This window comes from Lithobates pipiens, unplaced genomic scaffold (assembly GCF_037356315.1).
Source record: "Lithobates pipiens isolate NorthernLeopardFrog02 unplaced genomic scaffold, aLitPip1_a1.2 Scaffold_8, whole genome shotgun sequence".
Taxonomy (NCBI): Eukaryota; Metazoa; Chordata; class Amphibia; order Anura; family Ranidae; genus Lithobates; species Lithobates pipiens.
In genome coordinates, this window is record NW_027507903.1 from 678,504,277 (window position 1) to 678,528,567 (window position 24,291).

General features: G+C 46.1%; 1 protein-coding gene across 2 annotated transcripts; it reads left to right on the plus strand.

Annotated features, from left to right (window-relative positions):
• The first annotated feature begins 693 nt into the window (after window positions 1–693).
• LOC143962025 (cornifelin homolog) lies at window positions 694–23,594 on the plus strand. Of its 2 annotated transcripts, none has more exons than XM_077471366.1 (4): window positions 694–859; window positions 13,423–13,581; window positions 18,346–18,527; window positions 20,602–23,594. In XM_077471366.1, exons 2-4 carry the CDS (start codon window positions 13,446–13,448, stop codon window positions 20,845–20,847), a joined length of 564 nt encoding a protein of 187 aa, XP_077327492.1. In that variant the 5' UTR covers window positions 694–859; window positions 13,423–13,445; the 3' UTR covers window positions 20,848–23,594. The 2 variants fall into 2 exon arrangements, with proteins under 2 accessions (XP_077327492.1, XP_077327493.1); XM_077471367.1 differs by lacking the exon at window positions 694–859 and adding an exon at window positions 4,221–4,333.
• The last annotated feature ends 697 nt before the right edge of the window (window positions 23,595–24,291 follow it).

Sequence of the window (24,291 nt, forward strand, 5' to 3'; positions counted from 1 at the left end):
CTGCATAAAGAAATAAGGTTCTGGTATGGAATTTGGGGAGCAGTACACTTTTTTTTTTTTGTGTGGTGTCCATTTTGCCACCCATAGCAACTGACCTGTTTCCTAGAGCAGTACCCAGCCATCCCCACAATGCCATTTGTTTGGCAATCCCTCGCCTATTAGCCTAGGAAATGGCCATTAACTTTTGGCTTCAGTGAGGTATGGATTCGGCGTGCAAACTTTAGCATGTCCTTGAACCTTCCCACCCCCCAACCGTGCTCTGGTATGTTCAGCTCATCATCACTAAGCATCACCACAATCGCTAAGGTGAATGGAAATTCCCTTTTTAGAAAGTGAACCTGTTCTACTTCCTTTAGTAAATCGGTCCCATTCAGCGACCGCTACGCCTCGTAACTCTCTAAATGACAGTAAATGGAAACCGCTTACTTAATAGCTTGGCCATGGTGTTGACTGTGTTGGCTAATTGATGATTACGGTCTGTGATTTGAGTGACACCTACCTCCTATACACTACGTAGTGTAGTCAGGTCAACGCACAACAAAAAAAAAAAACGGTCCCCAATGTCACACACTTGTCAGGTGGCTCACCTCCATCACACCTTTTGTTGGGCAGACAAAAGACAAATGTTTCTAAGGATTTAAAGTCAACAGCTGATGTCAGAGTTGTAACCCAGGGGAGGGCCCAGTCATTGCATCCCAGGAAACTTCCTCCCATGGCTACAGAATTGGTCAGGACAGAGAGAGAGAGAGAGAGAGAGACATAAGAAGAGAGAAGCGAGAGTAGAAGAGCTCTACAGAGAAAAGAACACTAATAGAGAAGGGCGAGAGAGAGAGCGAAGAGCAACTGAGAGAAGAGAGTGGTAAGTGATTGGCTACTAGCTGACAGAACGTTCCATATAAGGATCTACAACTTCCATTCTCTTGGCCAACTTCCGTTCCCCCAGGACATACCAATGCATGCATGCCCGGTAGGCATAAGGAAAATCTTTGCCACATTTTTGTGGAAAATTTTTGGTAATTTTTCTTCATTTTGGAGTCAACAGGGAAGACAAAATTAGGATGTTTTTTAAGAGTTCGATAAGCTTTAAACATCTCTGTTTCACCCATCCTGGAACCTATTGTGCCAAAAAACTGCCCCCTCATTAGCCTCACTATTGAGCATTTTTTTTTTTTTTTGCACATAAAAATGTAGAAAAGGTTAAAAAAAAAAAAAGTACTCAAATAATTATCATCCCATACAGAAACAATGGCAAAGATCTCTGGGGCTCGTCTATATTTCCATATTGCAGTAATGTAAGTAAAAAATGTTACATGCGCAACATTTGTGAGGAGGCATTGCAATAGGGACACTTGATATAGGGGAGCACTGTGATGAGGACGCCTGATTTAAAGGGGCACTCTAGAGAGGGCACCTGGTGTAAAGGGGCACTGTGATAGGGACACTTGATATAGGGGTGCACTCTGAAAGGGGAAACCGATGTAAGGGGCCACTGTGATAGGGACACTTGATATGCTGGGGCACTGTAATGGGGACACCTGATGTAAAGGGGCACTGTGATAGGGACACCTGATGTAAAGGGGCACTGTGATAGGGACACTTGTTATAGGGGGGCACTGTGATGAGGACACCTGATGTAAAGTGGGTACTGTGATAGGGACACATGTTATTAGGGGGGCACTATGATGGGGACACTTGTTATGGGGAGGCTGTGATGGGGACACCTGATGTAAAGGGGCACTGTGATAGGGACACTTGTTATAGGAGGGGCACTGTGATGGGGACACCTGATATAAAAGGGCACTCTGATGGGGCACCTGATGTAAGGGGGCGCTGTAATACAGACACTTTTTTATAGGGGAGCACTGTGATGGAGACACTTGATGTAAAGGGACACTTTGAAGGGGGCACCTGATGTAAAGGAGGACGGTGATGGGGATACTTGTTATAGGGGGTGCACTGTGATGGGGACACCTGATTTAAAGTGGCACTCTGATGGGGCACCTGATTTAACGGTGCACTCTGATAGGGCACCTGATGTAAGAGGGCACTATAATACGGACACTTGATATATAGGGGAGCACAGTGATGTGGACACCTGATTTAAAGGGGCACCTGATGTACGGGGGCACTGTGATACGGACACTTTATTTAGGGGAGCACTGTGATGGGGACACCTGATGTAAAGGGGCACTGTGATGGGTACACTTGATATAAAAGGGCACTCTGATGGGGCACCTGAGGTAGGGGGGCACTGTGATAGTGACACCTGATGCAAGGCCCACTGTAATAGGGACACTTGATATAGGGGAAGGCGCTGTGATGGGGACACCTGATATAAATGGGCACTCTGATGGGAACACCTAATGTAAGGGGGCACTCTGATGGGGGCATCTGATGTAAGGGGTACTGTTATGGGGCACCTAATGTAAGGGGGTACTCTGATGGGGGCATCTGAAGTAAGGGGGCACTGTGATGGGGGCCCTTAATGAAGGGGGTACTGTGATGGGAACACCTGATGTAAAGGGGAGAAAGGTGGGGATACCTGATGTAAGGGGGCACTCTGATGGGAACACCTAAAGTAAGGTGCCACTCTGTTGGGGACTCTTAATGTAAGGGGGCACTGTGATAGGGACACTTGATGCAAGGGGGCACTCTGATGGAGACACCTAGTGCAGTGGGGCGGGGCACTGTGATGGGACATCTTATGTAAGGGGCACTCTGATGGAAACACCTAAAGTAAGGTGCCACTCTATTGGGGACTCTTAATGTAAGGGGGCACTGGGATAGGGACACTTGATGCAAGGAGGCACTCTAATGGAGACACCTAGTGCAAAGGGGCACTCTGATGGGGACACTTGATGTAAGGGAGCACTCTGTAATGTACATGTGCTTCCATGGCAGCAGAGGTTTCTGTGTTGGCAACACACTTACTCCAAGCACAGTGACTGAGCTGTCACAAACAACACCTGGTCTTTGTTTGTGGTCAAGAGCAGTGGGGCGGGCTCCTGATCCCATTGTGAAGACTTATGCCACGTACACACGAGCAGATTTTCCTCAAGCTTGGCTTGCATACACACGGTCACACAGAAGTTCGCTGTACTTTCGACCGTCAAGAACACGGTGGCGTACAACACTGCAACGAGCCGAGAAAATTAAGTTCAATGCTTCCAAGCATGCGCCAAATTGTTTCCAAGCATGCGTAGAAATTTTGCGTGTCGGAAATGGTACAGATGATGGGAATTTCCGATCAGAACTTTTTCCGACCGAAAAATTGAGAAGCTGCTCTCAATCTTTTGCTGGCTGGAATTCCACCAGCAAAAGTCCGATGGAGCGGACACACGGTCGCATTTTCTGGCAAAGCTCTCATCAAACTTTTGCTGGTGGAATTTCTGATCGTGTGTATGCGGCATTAGTTAAAGGGCCACAAAGAAGATGTGAGAAGTCGTTTAGTAAATTCTACCAGAATGTGAAAAAAATAATGAATTTCCCTAAAATCTGCTCAGCCCTAATCTTCAGTCATATAACCAGTGTCCATCTGAGGGTCTAGAGCAGTCTTTCTCAACCAGGGTTCAACCAGAGGTTGCTAGGGGTTCTCTGAGATGTGGCTGGCTGATTTACCACCTGATGGGGCCAACACCACATGGCAGAGCCAGCTGCATGACACCAGTGATCTGTTTAGTTGTCTGGGTGGAGTTCTTCCCATTGGCCACCAATTAATTGGTTTTAGCAAGGCTCCCTCAAGACCTCAACATTATTTCAAGGCTTCTTCTTGGGTAAATAGGCTGAGAAAGGCTGGTCTAGAGAAAGAAAGGGGCGCTCTAAAGAATAAAATAAGGAACGGGGCCAAAAGGTTAGACAGCATTGCCTTGCCAGCATTGCCAAATATTTTTTAACTAATCTGGGAAGGATGTGAATATGGCAGTCCTCACTTTGCTGTTATAAAATGGCTAAATGGCCACCAAAGTTTATTGACTCCTTAATTATTATTTTTAGTGCTCCACCCCCTTCCACTCTTCGTGTTTTACTCAAGTTACTTCAGTGAGTAGAGGTCAACTAGGGCCTATGATGGCCACCACTAAATGGCAGACCGTGTTCTGGATTTGGGCCGAGTGACAGTCCTATCTGGACCTTCAGCCAGCAAGCCACTCCCCAACTCAGGTTCCCCTTCTCCTTTAGAGTCACCATTGGTTGCTAGGACTGCTGATGTCCTAACAAACTGTGACATCATGCATGCCCTGCCCCCAGTGTTACAGGAGGACAGATAGTTGAACTTATCCCATCCAGACCTATAGCCTGCTCAGACTCCCACCATCTGCCTTCCTGGCACTACAAGGTACGGGGGCATGGGTGCCACCTGATTTATGGGTGCACCTGTTGTAAGGGGGCACTCGGGTTTGAGAAGCCTAATGTAACGTGGCAGTGATAAGGACACTGGATGCAAGGGGGCATTGTGATGGGGACACCTGACATAAAGGAGCACTCTAATGGGGATACCTGATGTAAGGAGGCATTGTGAAGGGGACACTCTGATGGGGACACCTAATATAAGGGGGCAGTGATAGGGACACTTGATGCAAGGGGGCAATTTGATGGGGGCACCTAATAAAAGAGAGCACTCTGATGGGGACACCTGATTTAAGGGGCAATGTGATGGGGACACTTGACGTAAGGGTGCACTGTGATAGGGACACTTGATGTAAGAGGGCACTGTGATGGGGACATCTGATGTAAGGGGGACTTATGATAGCGACACATAATGTAAGGGGCACTTTGATGGAGACACCTGATGTAAGGGAGCACTCTGATGGGGGACACTGATGTAAGAGAGTACTGTGATAGGCAACTTGATGTAAGGGGGCTTTATGATGGAGACACCTGATTTAAGGGGCACTGTGATGGGGACACATACCTGATGAAGGGGTCCTGCGTGGCTCCGAAAACATCACTTTCTGCTGTAATTATGTGATCGCTGATTAAAATTTTGGACCCATTTTTGGAGATCCTAGTGTGCTGGTGACATTACTTTCTTTACCTAATGTAAGGGGGCACTGTGATGGGGACACCTGATGTAAGGGGGAACTGTGGTAGGGACACCTAATGTTAGGGGCACTTTAATGGAGACACCTAATGTAAGGGAGCAGTCTGACGGGGACACATGATGTAAGGGGCACTCTGATAGGGACACCTAATGTAAGGAGAACTATGCTGGGGACACCTGATATAAGGGAGACTATGATGGGGACACCTGATGTAAGGGAGACTATGATGGGGACACCTGATATAAGGGAGACTATGATGGGGACACCTGATATAAGGGAGACTATGATGGGGACACCTGATGTAAGGGGGCACTGTAATGGGGAAACCTGATGTAAGGGGGGACTCTGATGGGGACACCTGATATAAAGGGAGCACTCTGATGGGGACACCCGATGTAAGGGGGGAATCTGATGGGGGGGCACCTGATCCAAGGGGGCAATCTGATGGAGACACCCGATCTAAGAGGATACTCTGTTGGGGACTTTTGCTGTAAGAGGAAATACTTACGTGGCCTCCTGATGTAAGGGGCACTGTAATGGGGACACCTGATGTAAGGGAGGTCTGTGATGGTGGAAACGTGATGTAAGGGGCGACTCTGATAGGGACACCTGATCCAAGGGGGCAAGCTGATGGAAACACCCGATGTAAGATATTACTCTGTTGGAGACAGCTGCTGTAAGGGCAAACCCTTATGCGGACACTTATGAGTTGGACCTCTGCTGAGAAACATTTTTACTGACCGACCTCCGTGAATTTTTTATTCAATATCACTGGTCTACAAGAAGCCTATTGGCCACATAATAAAACATAATAAACACTCAACAAAGCATAATAAAAAATCATACAGCACACCTCTCCAATCTTAGTTCCATTTCATATAGTGCACAACTAAAAAAATCAAAAAAACAACAAAGTATCTTTTTATAAAGTAACAATATCTGTATAAAGTAATAAAGTATATTTCTTCACTGCAACACAGACTAGATAACAATGTCCTCCTTTGTTGGACTTTATTCATTTAGTTAGAAGACCTTTTACTTTTGTTTTTTATTTTTTTGTATCATGTTTATTAACAATAGAGGACATGGTGTATCTGGTTTGTGTTGCGGTGAAGATATATACTTTGTTACTTTATACACGGAAGGATACTTTCTTGGTTATTTATTTAGTTGTGAACTGAAATGGAACTTAGATTGGTGAGGTGTGCTGTGTGTTATTCTTTCTTATGCCGCGTACACGCGGGCGGACTGTATGGCGTACTTAGTCCGTCTAAACACATTTCAGCGGACAGTCCGCTCGTGTGTGGGCTTCAGCGGACTTTTTCAGCGTGCAGTCCGGCGTACTAAGAATTTCGTATTTTTCGAAATTCTGTCCGTCATACTTTGGTTTCAGCGGACAATCCGCTCGTCAGTAGGCTAGTCGGACGGACTAAGAATGACGCATGCCCAGATAGGATTTACACGGCGGAAGGGTGCATTGCTGTGTATTGGACTTCCTATTTCTAGTCCCGTCGTACGTGCTGTACACGTCATCGCGCAAGCTTTCGTCGGACTGTTTGGGTATCCGTGTGTGGTCAAGTCCGTTCAGTGGAAAGTATGACGGACTGTCCGTCGGATTGTATGACGGACTAAGTACGCCATACAGTCCGCTCGTGTGTACGCGGCATTATATTTTGTTGGGTGTTGTATGACACTATTATTATAGCTGTACCTTGATGATACCATGTACGTAGATAGTGCTAATTTCTCTTCCCTCTAATCTATTCGCCAAATGAAACCTCAATTAACTGCTGCTTCACATCAACCAGTTCCAATGTCCATCAGATCCACCACCATTAATGACCAGACCTTGCTAGGTGGATGATGGACTCAGTAGTGCAGCTGTCGGTTGCATCAACCAGTTCCGGTCCCCATCAGATCCACCACCATTAATGACCAGACCTCATTAGGTGGATGATGGACTCAGTGGTGCAGCTGTTGGTCGCATTAACCAGCTCCTATATCAATTAGATCCACCACCATTAATGACCAGACCTCATTAGGTGGATGATGGACTCAGTGGTGCAGCTGTTGGTTCGCATCAATCAGATCCTATATCCATCAGATCCACCACCATTAATGACCAGACCTCATTAGGTGGATGATGGACTCAGTAGTGCAGCTGTTGGTTCGCATCAACCAGTTCCGGTGTCCATCAGATCCACCACCATTCTGGATCAGACCTTACTAAGTGGATGACAATGGCAAGGTGGGGCAAAAAAAAAGCAGGGGCAAATGGCAGGTCAAAGAGGGTTCCATAAAAATTAGAAACACATCAGATAGAAGACCAGTTGACCTGGATCTGAGCTTCTGGTGACCTGTGGCCAACCAGCAATGCGTCAGAATATAGGGTAGAGGGTTTGAGTGTTGTATGACACTTTTATTATAGCTGTACCTTGATGATACCATGTACGTAGATATCACTAATTTATCTTCCCTCTAATCTATTCGCCAAATTAAACCTCAATTTACTGCTGCTTCACATCAACCAGTTCCGATGTCCATCAGATCCACCACCATTAATGACCAGACCTCATTAGGTGGATGATGGACTCAGTAGTGCAGCTGTTGGTCACATCAACCAGTTCCGATGTCCATCAGATCCACCACCATTAATGACCAGACCTTGCTAGGTGGATGATGGACTCAGTAGTGCAGCTGTTGGTCACATCAACCAGTTCCGATGTCCATCAGATCCACCACCATTAATGACCAGACCTTGCTAGGTGGATGATGGACTCAGTAGTGCAGCTGTTGGTCACATCAACCAGCTCCTATATCCATCAGATCCACCACCATTAATGACCAGACCTCATTAGGTGGATGATTGACTCAGTAGTGCAGCTGTTGGTTCGCATCAACCAGTTCCGGTCCCCATCAGATCCACCACCATTCTGGATCAGACCTTACTAAGTGGATGACAATGGCAAGGTGGTGGAAAAAGCAGGGGCAAATGGCAGGTCAAAAAGGGTTCCATAATAATTAGGAACACATCAGATAGAAGACCAGTTGACCTGGATCTGAGTTTCTGGTGACCTGTGGCCAACCAGCAATGCGTCAGAATATTTATCTGTGAGGGTTCTCATTTATTCAGATTACAGGGGTGCACACAGAAATACATTCCCCACAAAGGGTAGAGGGCTGGATCTCTAGTAAAGGGGAAAGAGGAACTTCACTTCCCCTTTGCCTTTTTCCACTCTTATATCTGTACCGCTGAGGTGTCCATTAAATACAGTGAATACAGCATTAGGTAGGGTAAGTCAATGCTCCAGCCCAGCTTTCCGGGTCATCTTCTCATGTGACATCAGCAGGAGGCTCTTCCGATTACTTTGAGTTGGCCCCTGATGACACGTACTGGTACATGTGCAGTGCGGCAGCAGATGTCTCAAGTCTCGTGTGATGTCTGTATGAGAGGGCTTTGGGAGGGAAATGTGGTGATGGTGCCATCCTCACCTAGGCCATAAAGTGCTGGTGCAGGTCTGGAATCCACAACAGAGGCATTTAACGCCTCTCTTTTTTTTTTTTATATCCAATTGTGTAGCAGGTGTGGGGCAGGAGAAGGACTATACCAAGCGATAGAAGAGATCCTGATGGGGGGTTCTCATCTCTGTTATAGAGGTTTTCTTTCAGATGGTCCTTCTGAGAATAGGGGGTGAAGTTTGGTTCTTATCTCAAGAAGACTGAAGGTGCATAGTGGGAAATCACCAAAATCAGTATGTTGCATCAAAAAAAAAAAAACCTTTAGTCAACACACTTACGTTACGAAATCTGACGGGTCGCATAATCTGACGGAACACCGGCTCTCGCCAGTTCTCTCTCTCTCTCTTTCCCCAGAGAGAGTGAAAACAATCTCCCTGAAGGTGATGCAGAGCCACCTACACAGGGAGGTACTAGAGCCGGGCCAGGTAGGAGGGAGAGATGTGAGGAAGCTTTGTGGGGGTTGGGGGGTTACACACAGCACACCCCTGAACCTTGCACTCTGTATGTAGCGCACCCCTGAACCTTTCACTCTGTATGTAGCGCACCTCTGAACCCTGCACTCTGTATGTAGTGCACCTCTGAACCCTGCACTCTGTATGTAGTGCACCCCTGAACCCTGCACTCTGTATGTAGCGCACCCCTGAACCCTGCACTCTGTATTTAGCGCACCCCTGAACCCTGCACTCTGTACGTAGCGCACCCCTGAACCCTGCACTCTGTACGTAGTGCACTCCTAATCCCTACACTCTGTACGTAGCGCACCCCTGAACCCTGCACTCTGTATGCAGCGCACCCCTGAACCCTGCGCTCTGTACGTAGCGCACCCCTGAACCCTGCACTCTGTACGTAGCACACTCCTAATCCCTACACTCTGTACGTAGCGCACCCCTGAACCCTACACTCTGTACTTAATGCACCCCTAAACCCTACACTCTGTACATAGCGCACCTCTAAACCCTACATTCTGTACGTAGCACACCCCTGAACTCTGCACTCTGCACATAGCGCACCCCTGAATCCTGAACTCTGTACGTAGCGCACCCCTGAACCCTGCACTCTGTACGTAGCGCACTCCTAATCCCTACACTCTGTACGTAGCGCACCCCTGAACCCTGCACTCTGTATGTAGTGCACCCCTGAACCCTACACTCTGTACATAGCGCACCTCTAAACCCTACATTCTGTACGTAGCACACCCTTGAACCCTACACTCTGTACGTAACGCACCCCTAAACCCTACACTCTGTACATAGCGCACCTCTAAACCCTACATTCTGTACGTAGCACACCCCTGAACTCTGCACTCTGCACATAGCGCACCCCTGAACCCTACACTCTGTACTTTGCGCACCTCTGAAAAGCGGAGCTCATCAATGTCTCCAAAGTTTTTCTCAGGAAAGAGGTTCACTTTAAAATTCAACAACGAGTATAGAATGGAGAAGTTGTATTATACAGAAATGCTGGTAGCAATAGCCACTCCCTCCCGGCTGTGTGCATTGTTCCCCGGTAATCCTCTTCCTCTTCAGCTCTGTTGATTTTGCTGCCTTTTTATTAAAGGAAGTTTGCTGAGAGTAAAAAGCAATCCAGCGACTAATTAAGGGTCCGGTAGGGTATTTAAGGGTGTCCTCCGTGCCAGTGGGCTCCCATGCTGATGAGGACATGGGCCTCTTCCCCACAACCCTGGCCTGTGGACGTGGGGGTCTGAGGATTGGAATTTGGAGGCCCATATTAAAACAAACCTCATGTAAATGAGTGAGGGGTACATAGCACCCATGGGTGCGTATTGACAAAATGGATCAGTTTGACATCGTTATACTGGCACTCACAGCCCTAGGTGGAGGGGCATGCACCAATGCAAACAACAAAAACATACCATTCAGCGGAGAGAGGGTCTTTTAACAAAAGGGCGACATTAAAATTGCACAATCTTTATCAAATAAAGCCTAGGGGATGCCTTAAAGGGGTTGTAAAGGTTCGTTTTTTATTTTCTAAATAGGTTCCTTTAAGCTAGTGCATTGTTGGTTCATTGTTCATTGCATTGTTGGTAAGCTATCACTTACCTTTTCCTTTGATTGCCCTTTTAAATGTTTTTTTCTTTGTCTGAATTTCTCACTTCCTGTTCCTCCTCAGTAAGCTGTTCTGGCTGACTAAACACCGCTCGGATGATGGTGTGAAGTTTACTGAGGAGAAACAGGAAGTGAGAAATTCAGACAAAGAAAAAAAAAACATTTAGAAGGGAAATTGAAGGAAAGGGTAAGTGAACCATCAATGCACTATCTTAAAGGAACCTATTTAGAAAATAAAAAAACAAAGCTTTACAACACCTTTAAACCTACATGTGAAGGTGGTTTTGTAGGGTCTGCTATGGATTTCAAAGGGATTCCCTATGGAAAAAAAAAAAACAAGAGAAATAAAGCATATGGTACCACAAGAATCCATAATGCATGCAGGTAGGGGGAAGTCAACTATAGGCCCACCTTTCTGAACCATAGCAGGCCACATGCCTTCCACACAGGGCAGGAACCTTTCCAGGGTGTTCCCATGTTGAGGAGGACAAGAGCCTCTTCCCCACAACCTTGGCCTGGTGTATGTGGGGGTCCGAGGGTAGGTTACCTATCAGAATCTGGAAACCCCCATTGAAATATACCTCATATGAATGAGGAAAGGGTACTTAATGCCCCGTGGTTACTCCTTCACAAAAAAGGATTATAAAGTAAACCCCAATGAGTTCTTTATTAAAAAAAAAAAAAAGTCCACGGTGGAAATCCATCATTTTGTCAGGCGATGTAAATTCACGACGATGACCAGGCAAATGATGTGGAGATGTAGAATGACACGGGAGAGTCACATGACACGCAAATCCTGGTCCCTGCATTACTCAAATCAGCGTCCAGATTTCCTGGAGGTGATGATGTCACCTGATCTGTGGGGGATGGGAACTGAGATTAGTAAAAACACAGAAACGTGATTTACCGCAAAATAATAGGCAGATCTTATCTGAGAGAACTCCCAGTAACACCAACCATCCGATGTACTATAGGAGTCCCTGAAATAGAGCCCTCCTCAGTGATCAGACTGTACATTGTAACACTGTATTAGGGGCCTCCCAGTGATCAGACTGTACATTGTAACTTTGTATTAGTCCGCCCCCCCTAATCAGATGTACATTGGAACTTTGTATAAGTCCTCCCCACCCAGTGATCAGACTGTACATTGTAGGTTTGTATTAGTCCCCCCCCCCCCCAGTAATAAGATGTACATTGTAACTTTGTATTATTTCCCCCCCCCCAGTAATAAGATGTACATTGTAACTTTGTATTAGTCCTCCCCACCCAGTGATCAGACTGTACATTGTAGGTTTGTATTAGTTCCCCCCCCAGTAATCAGATGTACATTGTAACTTTGTATTAGTCCCCCCCCCCAGTAATAAGACGTACATTGTAACTTTGTATTAGTTTCCCCCCCAGTAATCAGATGTACATTGTAACTTTGTATTAGTCCCCCCCCCAGTAATAAGACGTACATTGTAACTTTGTATTAGTCCCCCCCCAGTAATAAGACGTACATTGTAACTTTGTATTAGTCCCCCCCCCCAGTAATAAGACGTACATTGTAACTTTGTATTAGTCCTCCCACACCCTGATCAGACATTTTGAGCCATTGTGGATCATTTACGGCTGTGTCACTACCACCCCATTATGGACATGGACTTTGTATTAGTCGCCGCCCCCCAGGAAATCAGATGTACATTGTAACTTTGTATTAGTCCCGCCCTAGTAATCAGATGTACATTGTAACTTTGTATTAGTCCCGCCCCTAGTAATCAGATGTACATTGTAACTTTGTATTAGTCCCGCCCCTAGTAATCAGATGTACATTGTAACTTTGTATTCGTCCCCCCCTAGTAATCAGATGTACATTGTAACTTTGTATTAGTCCCCCTCCTAGTAATCAGATGTACATTGTAACTTTGTATTCGTCCCCCCCTAGTAATCAGATGTACATTGTAACTTTGTATTAGTCCCCCCCTAGTAATCAGATGTACATTGTAACTTTGTATTAGTCCCCCCCAGTAATCAGATGTACATTGTAACTTTGTATTAGTCCCGCCCCTAGTAATCAGATGTACATTGTAACTTTGTATTAGTCCCGCCCCTAGTAATCAGATGTACATTGTAACTTTGTATTCGTCCCCCCCTAGTAATCAGATGTACATTGTAACTTTGTATTAGTCCCCCTCCTAGTAATCAGATGTACATTGTAACTTTGTATTAGTCCCCCCCCTAGTAATCAGATGTACATTGTAACTTTGTATTAGTCCTCCCCCTAGTAATCAGATGTACATTGTAACTTTGTATTAGTCCCGCCCTAGTAATCAGATGTACATTGTAACTTTGTATTAGTTCCCCCCCCCCCCCTGTGATCAGACTGTTCATTGTAACTTTGTTACAAGTCACAAGGCGAGAGGCTGCAGCGGGGGCAGATCTGTATCAGACGTTTGTGAACACAGCCAGAACTAGGATTTACTGGATTGTCGTCTCTGAGCTGGCACCTCAGTCCAGGCAGTAGAGGGTGACCCTGGATGAGGCCTGAACAAGGATGTCACTGTCCTTCTGGGGTGAAAACCAGGTGAAGGCATTGTCAGTATACTGTGATCCTTCGGATCAGGTAATAAATACCTGGAAGGGTCACACTGGCACATTACCCATCATGCTGCACTTCTCATGAAATAATGGATCAGAGGCCCAGTCTGGGATGTTCATCTATGATATCCAGAGGTGGGGAGATCCTATGTGGGAAAAGTCCTGGTTGGGATGGTCTCTGTATTTGGGGTTTCCTTCTGACATGTATTGTCTCTTTTCAGAGTCTGCCATCACCTGCCAGAAGATGATGTCCAATGTGTCCATCCAACCCATCGGGGCACAGCCAATGTCCGTCTCGCAGTCGGTGACGATGACCAACGTCATGCAAGCAGAGGCGTGGGGTTCAGGGATCTGCGACTGCTGCGAAGACATGGGAGTGTGTAAGTGATGTCATCAGACCCATCATTAGACCCATTATCAGACCTATCATCAGACCCATCATCAGACCCATCATCAGACTCATCATTAGACCCATCATTAGACCATCATCAGACCCATCATCAGACCCATCATCAGACTCATCATTAGACCCATCGTCAGACCCATCATCAGACCCATCATCAGGCCCATTGTCAGACTCATCATTAGACCCATCGTCAGACCCATCAATAGACCCATCATCAGACCCATCATCAGACCCATCATCAGACTCATCATCAGACCCATTATCAGACCCATTATCAGACCCATCATCAGACCCATCATCAGACCCATTATCAGACCCATCATCAGACCCATCATCAGACCCATCATCAGACCCATCATCAGACCCATCATCAGACCTATCATCAGACCCATCATCAGACCCATCATCAGACCCATCATCAGACCCATCATCAGACCCATCATCAGACCTATCATCAGACCCATCATCAGACCCATCATCAGACCCATCATCAGACCCATCATTAGACCCATCATCAGACCCATCATTAGACCCATTATCAGACCCATCATCAGACCCATCATGAGACTCATCGTCAGACTCATCATTAGACCCATCGTCAGACTCATCATTAGACCCATCATCATATCCATAATTAGACCCATCATCAGACCTATCATCAGACCTATCATCAGACCCATCATCAGACCTATCATCAGACCTATCATCAGACCTATCATCAGACCCATTATCAGACCCATCATCAGACCTATCATCAGACCCATCATCAGACCCATCATCAGACCCATCATCAGACCCATCATCAGACCCATCATCAGACCCATCATCAGACCCATTATCAGACCCATCATCAGACCCATCATCAGACCTATCATTAGACCCATCATTAGACCCATCATTAGACCCATCATTAGACCCATCATCAGACCTATCATCAGACCCATCATCAGACCCATCATCAGACCCATCATCAGACCCATCATCAGACCCATCATCAGACCCATCATCAGACCCATCATCAGACCCATTATCAGACCCATCATCAGACCCATCATCAGACCTATCATTAGACCCATCATTAGACCCATCATTAGACCCATCATTAGACCCATCATTAGACCCATCATCAGACCCATCATCAGACCCATCATCAGGGCTATCATCAGGCCCATCGTCAGATTCATCATCAGACCCATCGTCAGACTCATCATTAGACCCATCATCAGATCCATAATTAGACCCATCGTCAGACCCATTATTAGACCCATCGTCAGACCCATCATCAGACCCATCGTCAGACCCATCGTCAGACCCATCATTAGACCCATCATAGGACCCAACATGAGACCCATCATCAGACCAATCATTAGACCCATTATCCGACCAATTATTAGACCCATCATGAGACCCATCGTCAGACCCATCGTCAGACCCATCATTAGACCCATCGTCAGACCCCTCATTAGACCCATCATAGGACCCATCATGAGACCCATCATCAGACTAATCATTAGACCCATTATCCGACCAATTATTAGACCCATCATAAGACCCATCGTCAGACCCATCATTAGACCCATCGTCAGACCCCTCATTAGACCCATCATAGGACCCATCATGAGACCCATCATCAGACTAATCATTAGACCCATTATCCGACCAATTATTAGACCCATCATGAGACCCATCGTCAGACCCATCATTAGACCCATCATCAGACCCATCGTCAGACCCATCGTCAGACCCATCGTCAGACCCATCATCAGACCCATCGTCAGACCCATCATTAGACCCATCGTCAGACCCATCGTCAGACCCATCGTCAGACCCATCATTAGACCCATCATAGGACCCATCATGAGACCCATCATGAGACCCATCATCAGACCAATCATCCGACCAATTATTAGACCCATCATCAGACCCATCATAGGACCCATCATAGGACCCATCATAGGACCCATCATAGGACCCATCATAGGACCCTTCATGAGACCCATCATCAGACCAATTATTAGACCCATCATCCGACCAATTATTAGACCCATCATCAGACCCATCATCAGACCCATCATCAAGCCCATCAAGAGACCCATCATCCGACCAATTATTAGACCCATCATCAGACCCATCATCAGACCCATCATCAAGCCCATCAAGAGACCCATCATGAGACCCATCATCACACCCATCATCACACCCATCATCAGACGCAAGAAGAAGACGACACAAGGGGTCATGTGCAGGGTGACCAGCAACACCCCCTAGTGTTTCCCTCTATTTATAACATACAGTGGTGCAGAATTTTCAATATAGAGGGCAGGATTGCACTTTTGGTTGCTCTGTGCATCCCTATCTGGCTTGGCCACTCAGCAGTGCCGGTTTTACTTGTCTAGCTGGGCAATGTTCGAAATTTTTCGCACGCATGTTAAAATATCCACTTGAAGACCAAGCCTTTTCTAGCACTTTTTGTTTACGAGTAAAAATCTGTATTTTTTCTTAGAAAATTACTTAGAACCCCCTAACATTATGTATTTTTTTTAGCAGAGACCCTAGAGAATAAAATGTCGACAGTCGCAATTTTTTCATGTCACACCGTGTTTGCACAGTGTTTTTTCAAACGCAATGTTTTTTTGGAAAAAAATACACTTTAATACATTTTAACGCAAAAAAGCACAATATATAACCCAAATTTTTGGTAGGATACAAAAGAGGATGTTACGCCAAGTAAACTGTTACCTAACACGTAACGCTTTAAAATTGCACAAGCTCGTAGAATGGCGCCAAACTATAATACTTAAAAGTCTCCATAGGCAACATTTTAACATCTTTTACAGGTTACCAGTTTACAATTACAGAGGAGGTCTAGCAGTAGAATTATTGCTCTCGCTCTCATGTTCACGGCGATACCTCACCTGTGATGCAAACTCCATCTACATAAGCATGGATGGGGGCACTTTTTTTTTTCTTATTTTACGTTTTTTTTTTTATGGGTTTGGGATCGGAATCTGGCCAGGCTAACTAGTCACTGGATTGCATTTACAAGCAGCAGGAGGGGAGGTCCCCCTTCCCCTGGCCCACCAGGACATCCAATTGACTAGCTGGTGCTTCAGCCGGCTGTTCATAGAGGCAAGCAAAGACCCGGGATGGCTTTGATTGCCTCTATGACATAGGAACCCGGAAGCAATCGGCATACATCGCTTCCTGGTTACCCAGATGTAAACGGTACCATTTTTAAAACTGAAAAGCATCTGATCACACCGATCTTGGTATTTTGAATACTTTTAAGGGCAGAGGAGGGATCTGGGGGTCTTATAGACCCCACATCCTCCATTAAAACTTACCTGTCATGTGCCTATTGTTGTCATGAGGGATGTTCAATATCTAAAAAAAAAAAATTGAATTGCCCCCTGTGACAGACCTAGCCGGGGCAGAGGCTGTTGGAGGGGACAGAATGTGAGCCTCTTGCCTTGCGATTATGGGTCCTGGCATTTGGGGGAACGGTGCTCTTTGTGAGCTGTATGCCTGGGGACCCCTGAGGTGGTGTTACTTGGATTCAGATCCATGTACCCCCCCAAGACACACAGATTCTGGATATGTATTTGCCATATTAGCAATAGACTGAATCACACTGTTGGGACACAAACTGTTAGATGCTAATGTCATCAACTCCAGCCACCTGTCTATTGTGTAAATGAGTCTGGCTTGTAAGAGTATTCAACACATTGTTGTTTGTGCTAATTAACCCTGTGTTTATTTTTATGGTAATGTGTATTGAATAGTCAATCAGTGAGCTATGAGACAAAGTCTTACCCTGAAAAGTCCTATCTCTCAGACAACTAGTCTGGGTCAATGATTAGATAATTAGCTCATGCTAATTAGGTTAGGTTTTAGTCTTCTGCTGTATTATAAATACTTGTAATTTTGGTTCTAATAAATTAGTCCATGTTGAGCAGCTAAGCAAGTGTCGTCTTGTTTTGTGCTTGTCAGCGGTGGGAATATCTGATATCTATATTCAGACTTAGGAAGCGGTATACTGATGGAAGCACTCAATCAGGGTGTGGGATCGGTTCCGTCACACCCCCCCAAGCATCTGGTCACACTAGGCAGGGGCTGGACAGGACAAGCATATGGTCAGAGTAGACAGGGAAAGGCTTTGATGATGCGACTAGAGGGGAAGGATCGACTAGAGGGAGAGACTGCAAGGGTGAAGCATTTGATCAGACTAGGGAAGGACTGGAGGGAAGGATTGGTTACACTAGATATTGATCGGAGGAATCAGGGAACTGATCATACCAATCAGGAACTGAAGGGGAATGGGCATGGGTCAAATTGGACTGGAGGGGAAGATTCTGGTCAGACTAGACTAGAGAAAGTCTGGAATTGTCAAGCATGTGATCAGACTATGAGCGGACTGGAGTGGAAGGATCTGTCAGACTAATAATCATTGACTGGAGGGGTCAGTGATCTGAAACTGGGTGGGAACTATGGTTTTGGTGAAGAATTCTAATTGGCCAGGATTGCCATCGGCTAAGGATCAGCTTAGTCTGTGAACAGGCAAAGTCTGGTCAAACAAGAGACAGTTCGAGAGCCAATGGACAAACTTCAACAACCAGAAGACAGGAACCAGGGGAAGCCATGTAGCTTCTAGGAGAATTCAGGGACCAGGGCCAATAAGTTGATGGTGGGCACTATGCAAGCACTTTTTTTTTTCAATCCCTCCTTCTCTCCCATGCAGGTTGCTGTGCCTTCTGGTGCTTCCCATGCTTCCAGTGCAAGACGGTCAGCGACTTTGGAGAATGCCTGTGCCTCCCTCTGCTGGATCCAGGATGTTTCGCCGCCTATACTGGGAGTAGCATGGTCTGTCCTCCCATTTCTATGGCCATGAGAGCGGCTGTTAGAGAGAGATACAGGATCCCTGTAAGTTTATATTTGGTTGGGGCTGGGGGTGCCATGGGACTCAGAACTTCATTGTACCAAAAATGGCAGAGCGATAAGAACATGCATATGAAGAAAACTAAGACTCATCCCGGGGAATTCAGTAAAGCATTACCAACACATTTCTGGTCGTGGTTTCCTTTAGAACTATCCGCACCTGATTTAGGAAAGCTTTTGTGTCATTACAGATAATGGCGACAAATTCAGGTAGTTCTAACTGCCACCATTTTAAGAATTTCCATCAGTTCACATTTTTCTGGGAGCAATTTAGACCCGTTTTGAGCTGGTGCAGAGAGGTCCTCCAGTGCTCAGAGTGGGGTCAGTCTGTGCCGGGGAGCTGGTAGGCAGATGTAGTTTACTTTCTCCACTGCCGGTGGTGCTATTTCACAGCAGTACTGCAGTTGGAGAGGAAGTCAGGTGGAACATAGTTCCTCTATGGGTCATTAGGGAAGCATCCAATTGGATGCTGCAGCCCCATGTGACTCTGGCAGCCATCTTGGCTCAGGCAGAGCCTATTTGAGGTCCTTGCTCCTAGGTTTGGCACGCATTTGCGAGTCGGTAAAGTAGGGACAGTTATCCTGCCTGGTAGGGACAGTACAAGCCACAGGTAAAGGTTCCTGATGAGGAGGGAAAGCGCATGGCTTGCAACTTCTCTGGGCACCTGCCTTTTGGGCACAAGATGGCCAGGTCGCACGTTTGCAGTTTGGCTGCATTCTGCTCTCTTCATGCTGTTGGAACTGTGAGTGTGACCAGTTGAGCTGTCTTCCCACCAGATTATTTGACAACTGTTTCTGCATTATTTTCAATACAAGTTCTTTCATTGCAAATGGGGCTGAGTGTGTTATTCCGCCACACCATGCTGACCCCACCTGCAAGCATTCATGAATGTGACCCACCCAGAGCCCCATTCATGAGAATTCCTGACAGTAAGCTAAATGTAAACAAAGGGGTTGGGGATAATAGCGGCAATGTCCTTATTTGGCAAATGACTTGTGTCACTGGGTGGGCGAAGCCCAGGGGCGGACTGACAACTCATGGGGCCCCTGGGCAATAGGAGATTATGGGGCCCCCAGGAAATCAGAGATTATGGGGCCACACAGTATACAATCACACAGTGCACACAGACATGTTTCTATTGGCTGAGATGGTACTGGAGAGGTGGGGCAGCTATAACCTCTGGATTTTTAGACCAAAAGGATGTCGGTAAGGGACATTTCAAAGACAGATGTAAAAAAAACACAGATTTTTTACATACTGTCCCTGGTTTTACTGAGGCTGGCAACCCTGATGGGGCCCCCTAGTGGCATGAGGCCCTCGGGCAGTGCCTGAGTGGCCCAATGGTCAGTCCGCCACTAGCAAAGCCTGATAAAGAACTGAGAGATTTGTTTCCTATCAGTCTGTTTTACTTTGATTGACAGTGGGCGGATCCAAGAGCAGCTATTGGACTGAATAGCAGCTATGGATCATCCTCTGCTTTGCGATGTCAATCAACAGCAAGATGGACCTGATGGTCAACTACTCTCTCAGCTCCCCATCAGGGTCTGCCCACCCTTAGTGGGTGGCTCAACAGCCAAATCGCTTGTAGAAGGATGAGATCTCATTGTAGTGTTGGGTCATAGCATTTAATACCCCTTTAAAAAAAAATAAAAAAAAAAAAACTTTGCTGATGGGCCTCTCTCTAAACACAAGGTGGTTGAATGAGGGTCTTCTTAGGCTGCAAACAGATGGGACACAAGTCCTAAAGCAAATGCATCCCATCGCGTGGTATGTGACGTCTGCTCCGCTGACTAACGGGGATTGCCATGGTGCTGAAAATACAGAACTGTAAGATTAATGGGTTCCTATGTCATCTTACATTCATTCTACTAAGTTGCCCTGATGGATAAGAGCTTCTCCTGGCTCGATTGGTTTGGATGTGAATTGTATCAAATGGATGTGAAACAATAGTTTGTGGGTTATTTACTCTCTGATGGAGGCACTTTGGGTTCTTTAAGGTTGAACGCTTTTGACATTGTCTTTGCTTTGTCCACTGACCTTCTTCTCTCCTTCTGGCCAGGGCTCCATCTGTGATGACTGCTGCATGCTCTACTGGTGCTTCACTTGCAGCTGGTGCCAATTGGCTCGTGAAATCAAGAAGCGCAAAAATCCGGTCAACTTTGTGACAGCGCAGACAACCTCAGTGAGCGTGGCTATGAATCCTCAGGCCTACCCGCAACCTCAGGCCTACCCGCAACCTCAGGCCTACCCACAACCCCAGGCCTACCCACAACCCTACCAGCCATACCCACAACCAACATACTAGAATACTGCATGCAACCCACCACGGGTCACTTCAAGAGGTTACCATAAGTGGCTGTAGAACATGAGCACACACCTAATCACAAAACAGCATGGCAAGATTTGGTGGGCTTTCTGGGTGCAAATTAACTTAATTCAAATATTGCTGAAGTTTATTTGTAGCCAAAACTATTTTTATCTTCTTTTTCTACTTCTAAGTAGAGTAGGGTATTTCTGTTTAAGGTTTTTGTGTATTCAGGTCATGCTCTAGCTAGTAGTAGTTGGTCACATTCAACTTACCTGTTTCTGCAATGGTCAAAACAGTTCACTACCTATCCAAGTGGTTTCATCAACTGTGGAAGTCAAGTCCAATACAGGGTGACTAACTACAGCTAGCTATAGGGCACAGTTAAAACCCCTTCTATGTGAATTTCTGTCTGTTGCCCCCTGAATTAATGTCCTGAGATACAACAGTAAATATGAAAACATCTCCACAAAGTCAGGGTCAATCACCTCCTAGACAACCGCCAAGTGTCCCCATTGGAAGACTGTCCCTCACATACTGTACCGATAATAACGGTTACCCAGACCAGGGGTCTCCAAACTGTCCAAACAAGCCAGTTTACCATCCTTTAGACTTTTACGGGGGTGGATTGTGGTCAGTGGGGTAGAAAATGTCCCAGGTCCAGCATAAGTGGGAGTAAACAATGCCTCGGGTGTGGTGTTCATTTGCATAGTACCTGTGGTCAGTAGGAGGAGGAATAGTGCACCAGCATTGGCATCAGTAGCCCATCACTGGCATTGGTGGGAGAAAGAGTGCCCGGCCATTGATATTACTGGAAGGAATAGAGCCCCATACCTGGAGTTGGTGGGAGGAAGAGTGCCCTGCCATTGGTGTTACTGGAAGGAATAGAGCCCCGTCACTGGAGTTGGTGGGAGGAAGAGTGCCCTGCCATTGGTGTTACTGGAAGGAATAGACCCCCATCACTGGAGTTGGTGGGAGGAAGAGTGCCCTGCCATTGGTGTTACTGGAAGGAATAGAGCCCCATCACTGGAGTTGGTGGGAGGAAGAGTGCCCTGCCATTGGTATTACTGAAAGGAATAGAGCCCCATCACTGGAGTTGGTGAGAGGAAGAGTGCCCTGCCATTGGTGTTATTGGAAGGAATAGAGCCCCATCACTGGAGTTGGTGGGAGGAAGAGTGCCCTGCCATTGGTATTACTGAAAGGAATAGAGCCCCATCACTGGAGTTGGTGGGAGGAAGAGTGCCCTGCCATTGGTGTTACTGAAAGGAATAGAGCCCCATCACTGGAGTTGGTGGGAGGAAGAGTGCCCTGCCATTGGTGTTACTGAAAGGAATAGAGCCCCATCACTGGAGTTGGTGGGAGGAAGAGTGCCCTGCCATTGGTGTTATTGGAAAGAATAGAGCCCCATCACTGGAGTTGGTGGGAGGAAGAGTGCCCTGCCATTGGTGTTATTGGAAAGAATAGAGCCCCATCACTGGAGTTGGTGGGAGGAAGAGTGCCCTGCCATTGGTATTACTGAAAGGAATAGAGCCCCATCACTGGAGTTGGTGGGAGGAAGAGTGCCCTGCCATTGGTGTTACTGAAAGGAATAGAGCCCCATCACTGGAGTTGGTGGGAGGAAGAGTGCCCTGCCATTGGTATTACTGAAAGGAATAGAGCCCCATCACTGGCATCAGTGGGTGAAACAGTGCCCCATCACTGCTATCAATTAGAGGAATAGTGCCCCACCATTGGTTGGTTTAAATGAATGGAATAGTGACTCGCCATTGATAATAGTGGAAGGAACGGTGCCCCATCATTGGTGTCATTTGGGGGAGTTGTTATACCCCACTGCTGGTGTTAGTGTTAGGGATAGTGCCTCAAATCGGTGGAAGGAATGGTGTTCCGAGGGCCGAATAAAGGCTAGCAAAGGGCCACATCTGACCATCGGGCTGCAGTTTGGAGACCATTGACCTAGACAAATAGAAGCGGCTAATTTCTCCAATTGGGATATACAGACCTCAGGGAACAGCTAGCGTACCAACACCGCAATGCAACCGAAAAATTCAACCTCATATGGCAGAATTGGTTGGGTAACCTCAACCTTGCTCCCCCTCAGTTAGTAATGGATAGATTTCTACGGTTCTAGACCTTTCTACTGTTTTTAGGATTTCCTGCTGAGCTTGAAGATCCTCCTACAATACATGTGCTGTGTTGATAAAAACTCACGTGATACATATGCCTATGAACAAGCCTGGAGGAAGGTGTCCTTTCTTCTTCTCTCCTTTCTTTTATTTCTATTATTATTATTTCCCCCCCCCATCCCTTTTTTTTTTGTCTGTTTTAAGTTTTACTAGAAACAAGTTTATATAAGCCTGATATCAGGTAACTGCTTACTATGTACATGTATGTTTAATCTGTATACAATCCAGCTGAATTGGTATATGTATACCTTCTTACCGTATCTCAGTTACCCATTATTCTCGTCAATAAAAAAAAGTTTTGATTTAAAAAAAAAAAATATAAACCTCAAACAAAAATATTCAGCACACCAACGATGGTAGATCTCATACTTTTACTGAGATCTTAGTAGCAAAACATAGACAGTTCAAAAACACAATGATCTCCTTTCTCAAGGTGACACATCCAACCCTAGCTCTAAGGATCTGTCACCTTAAAGCCTCACACACACGATCGAACTTCAAACAAACTTTTCCATGGATTTCTGTCCAAAGGGCGTTGGCCGAGAACATGTATTGCATACACACGGCAGGACTTTTTCAGCCAACTTTCACCAAATCACGTGGTTTTTCTGCTCTTTACCGACACCTTTGGTCAACTTCTGTATTGCTGTCTGATCTTTTGCATTGGTTCTGAGCATGCCTGTTTGTACTTTGTACAAAAGTCCTATGGTTTTTTGTACACAGGATCGGACTTTGCTCCATCGCACTTTTGTTGCCAGGAAGTTTGTCCATTCGCACAGCCAACAAAAGTCAGATGAAAACCGAAAAAAGTTTGTCCGATGGAGCGAACACACGGTCGGATGTTGCCTTAAAACAGCTAATTTGCATGTTTGTTGTCAAAAAGTCAGATTGTGTGTACGGGCCTTTACCATCATTGCTGTCAGGTTTATGTGGTAGTGAGCCCTTGTAGAAATCCAAATGCACAGAGTCTAATGCCCTGTACACACGATTGGACTTTCCAACAACGAAACCATGGAATTTTGTTTGAAGGATGTTGGCTCCAATTTGTCTTGCATACACAGTCACACAAATGTTGGCCAACAATTACGTACGTGGGAAAGTAGCGACGTACAACACATACGACGAGCCGAGAAAAAGGAAGTTCAATAGCCAGTGCGGCTCCTTCTGCTTGATTCCGAGCATGCGTGGAACTTTTGTGCGTCAGACTTGTGCACACACGATTGGAAATTCTGACAACAAAGTTTTGTTGGCGAAAAATTTG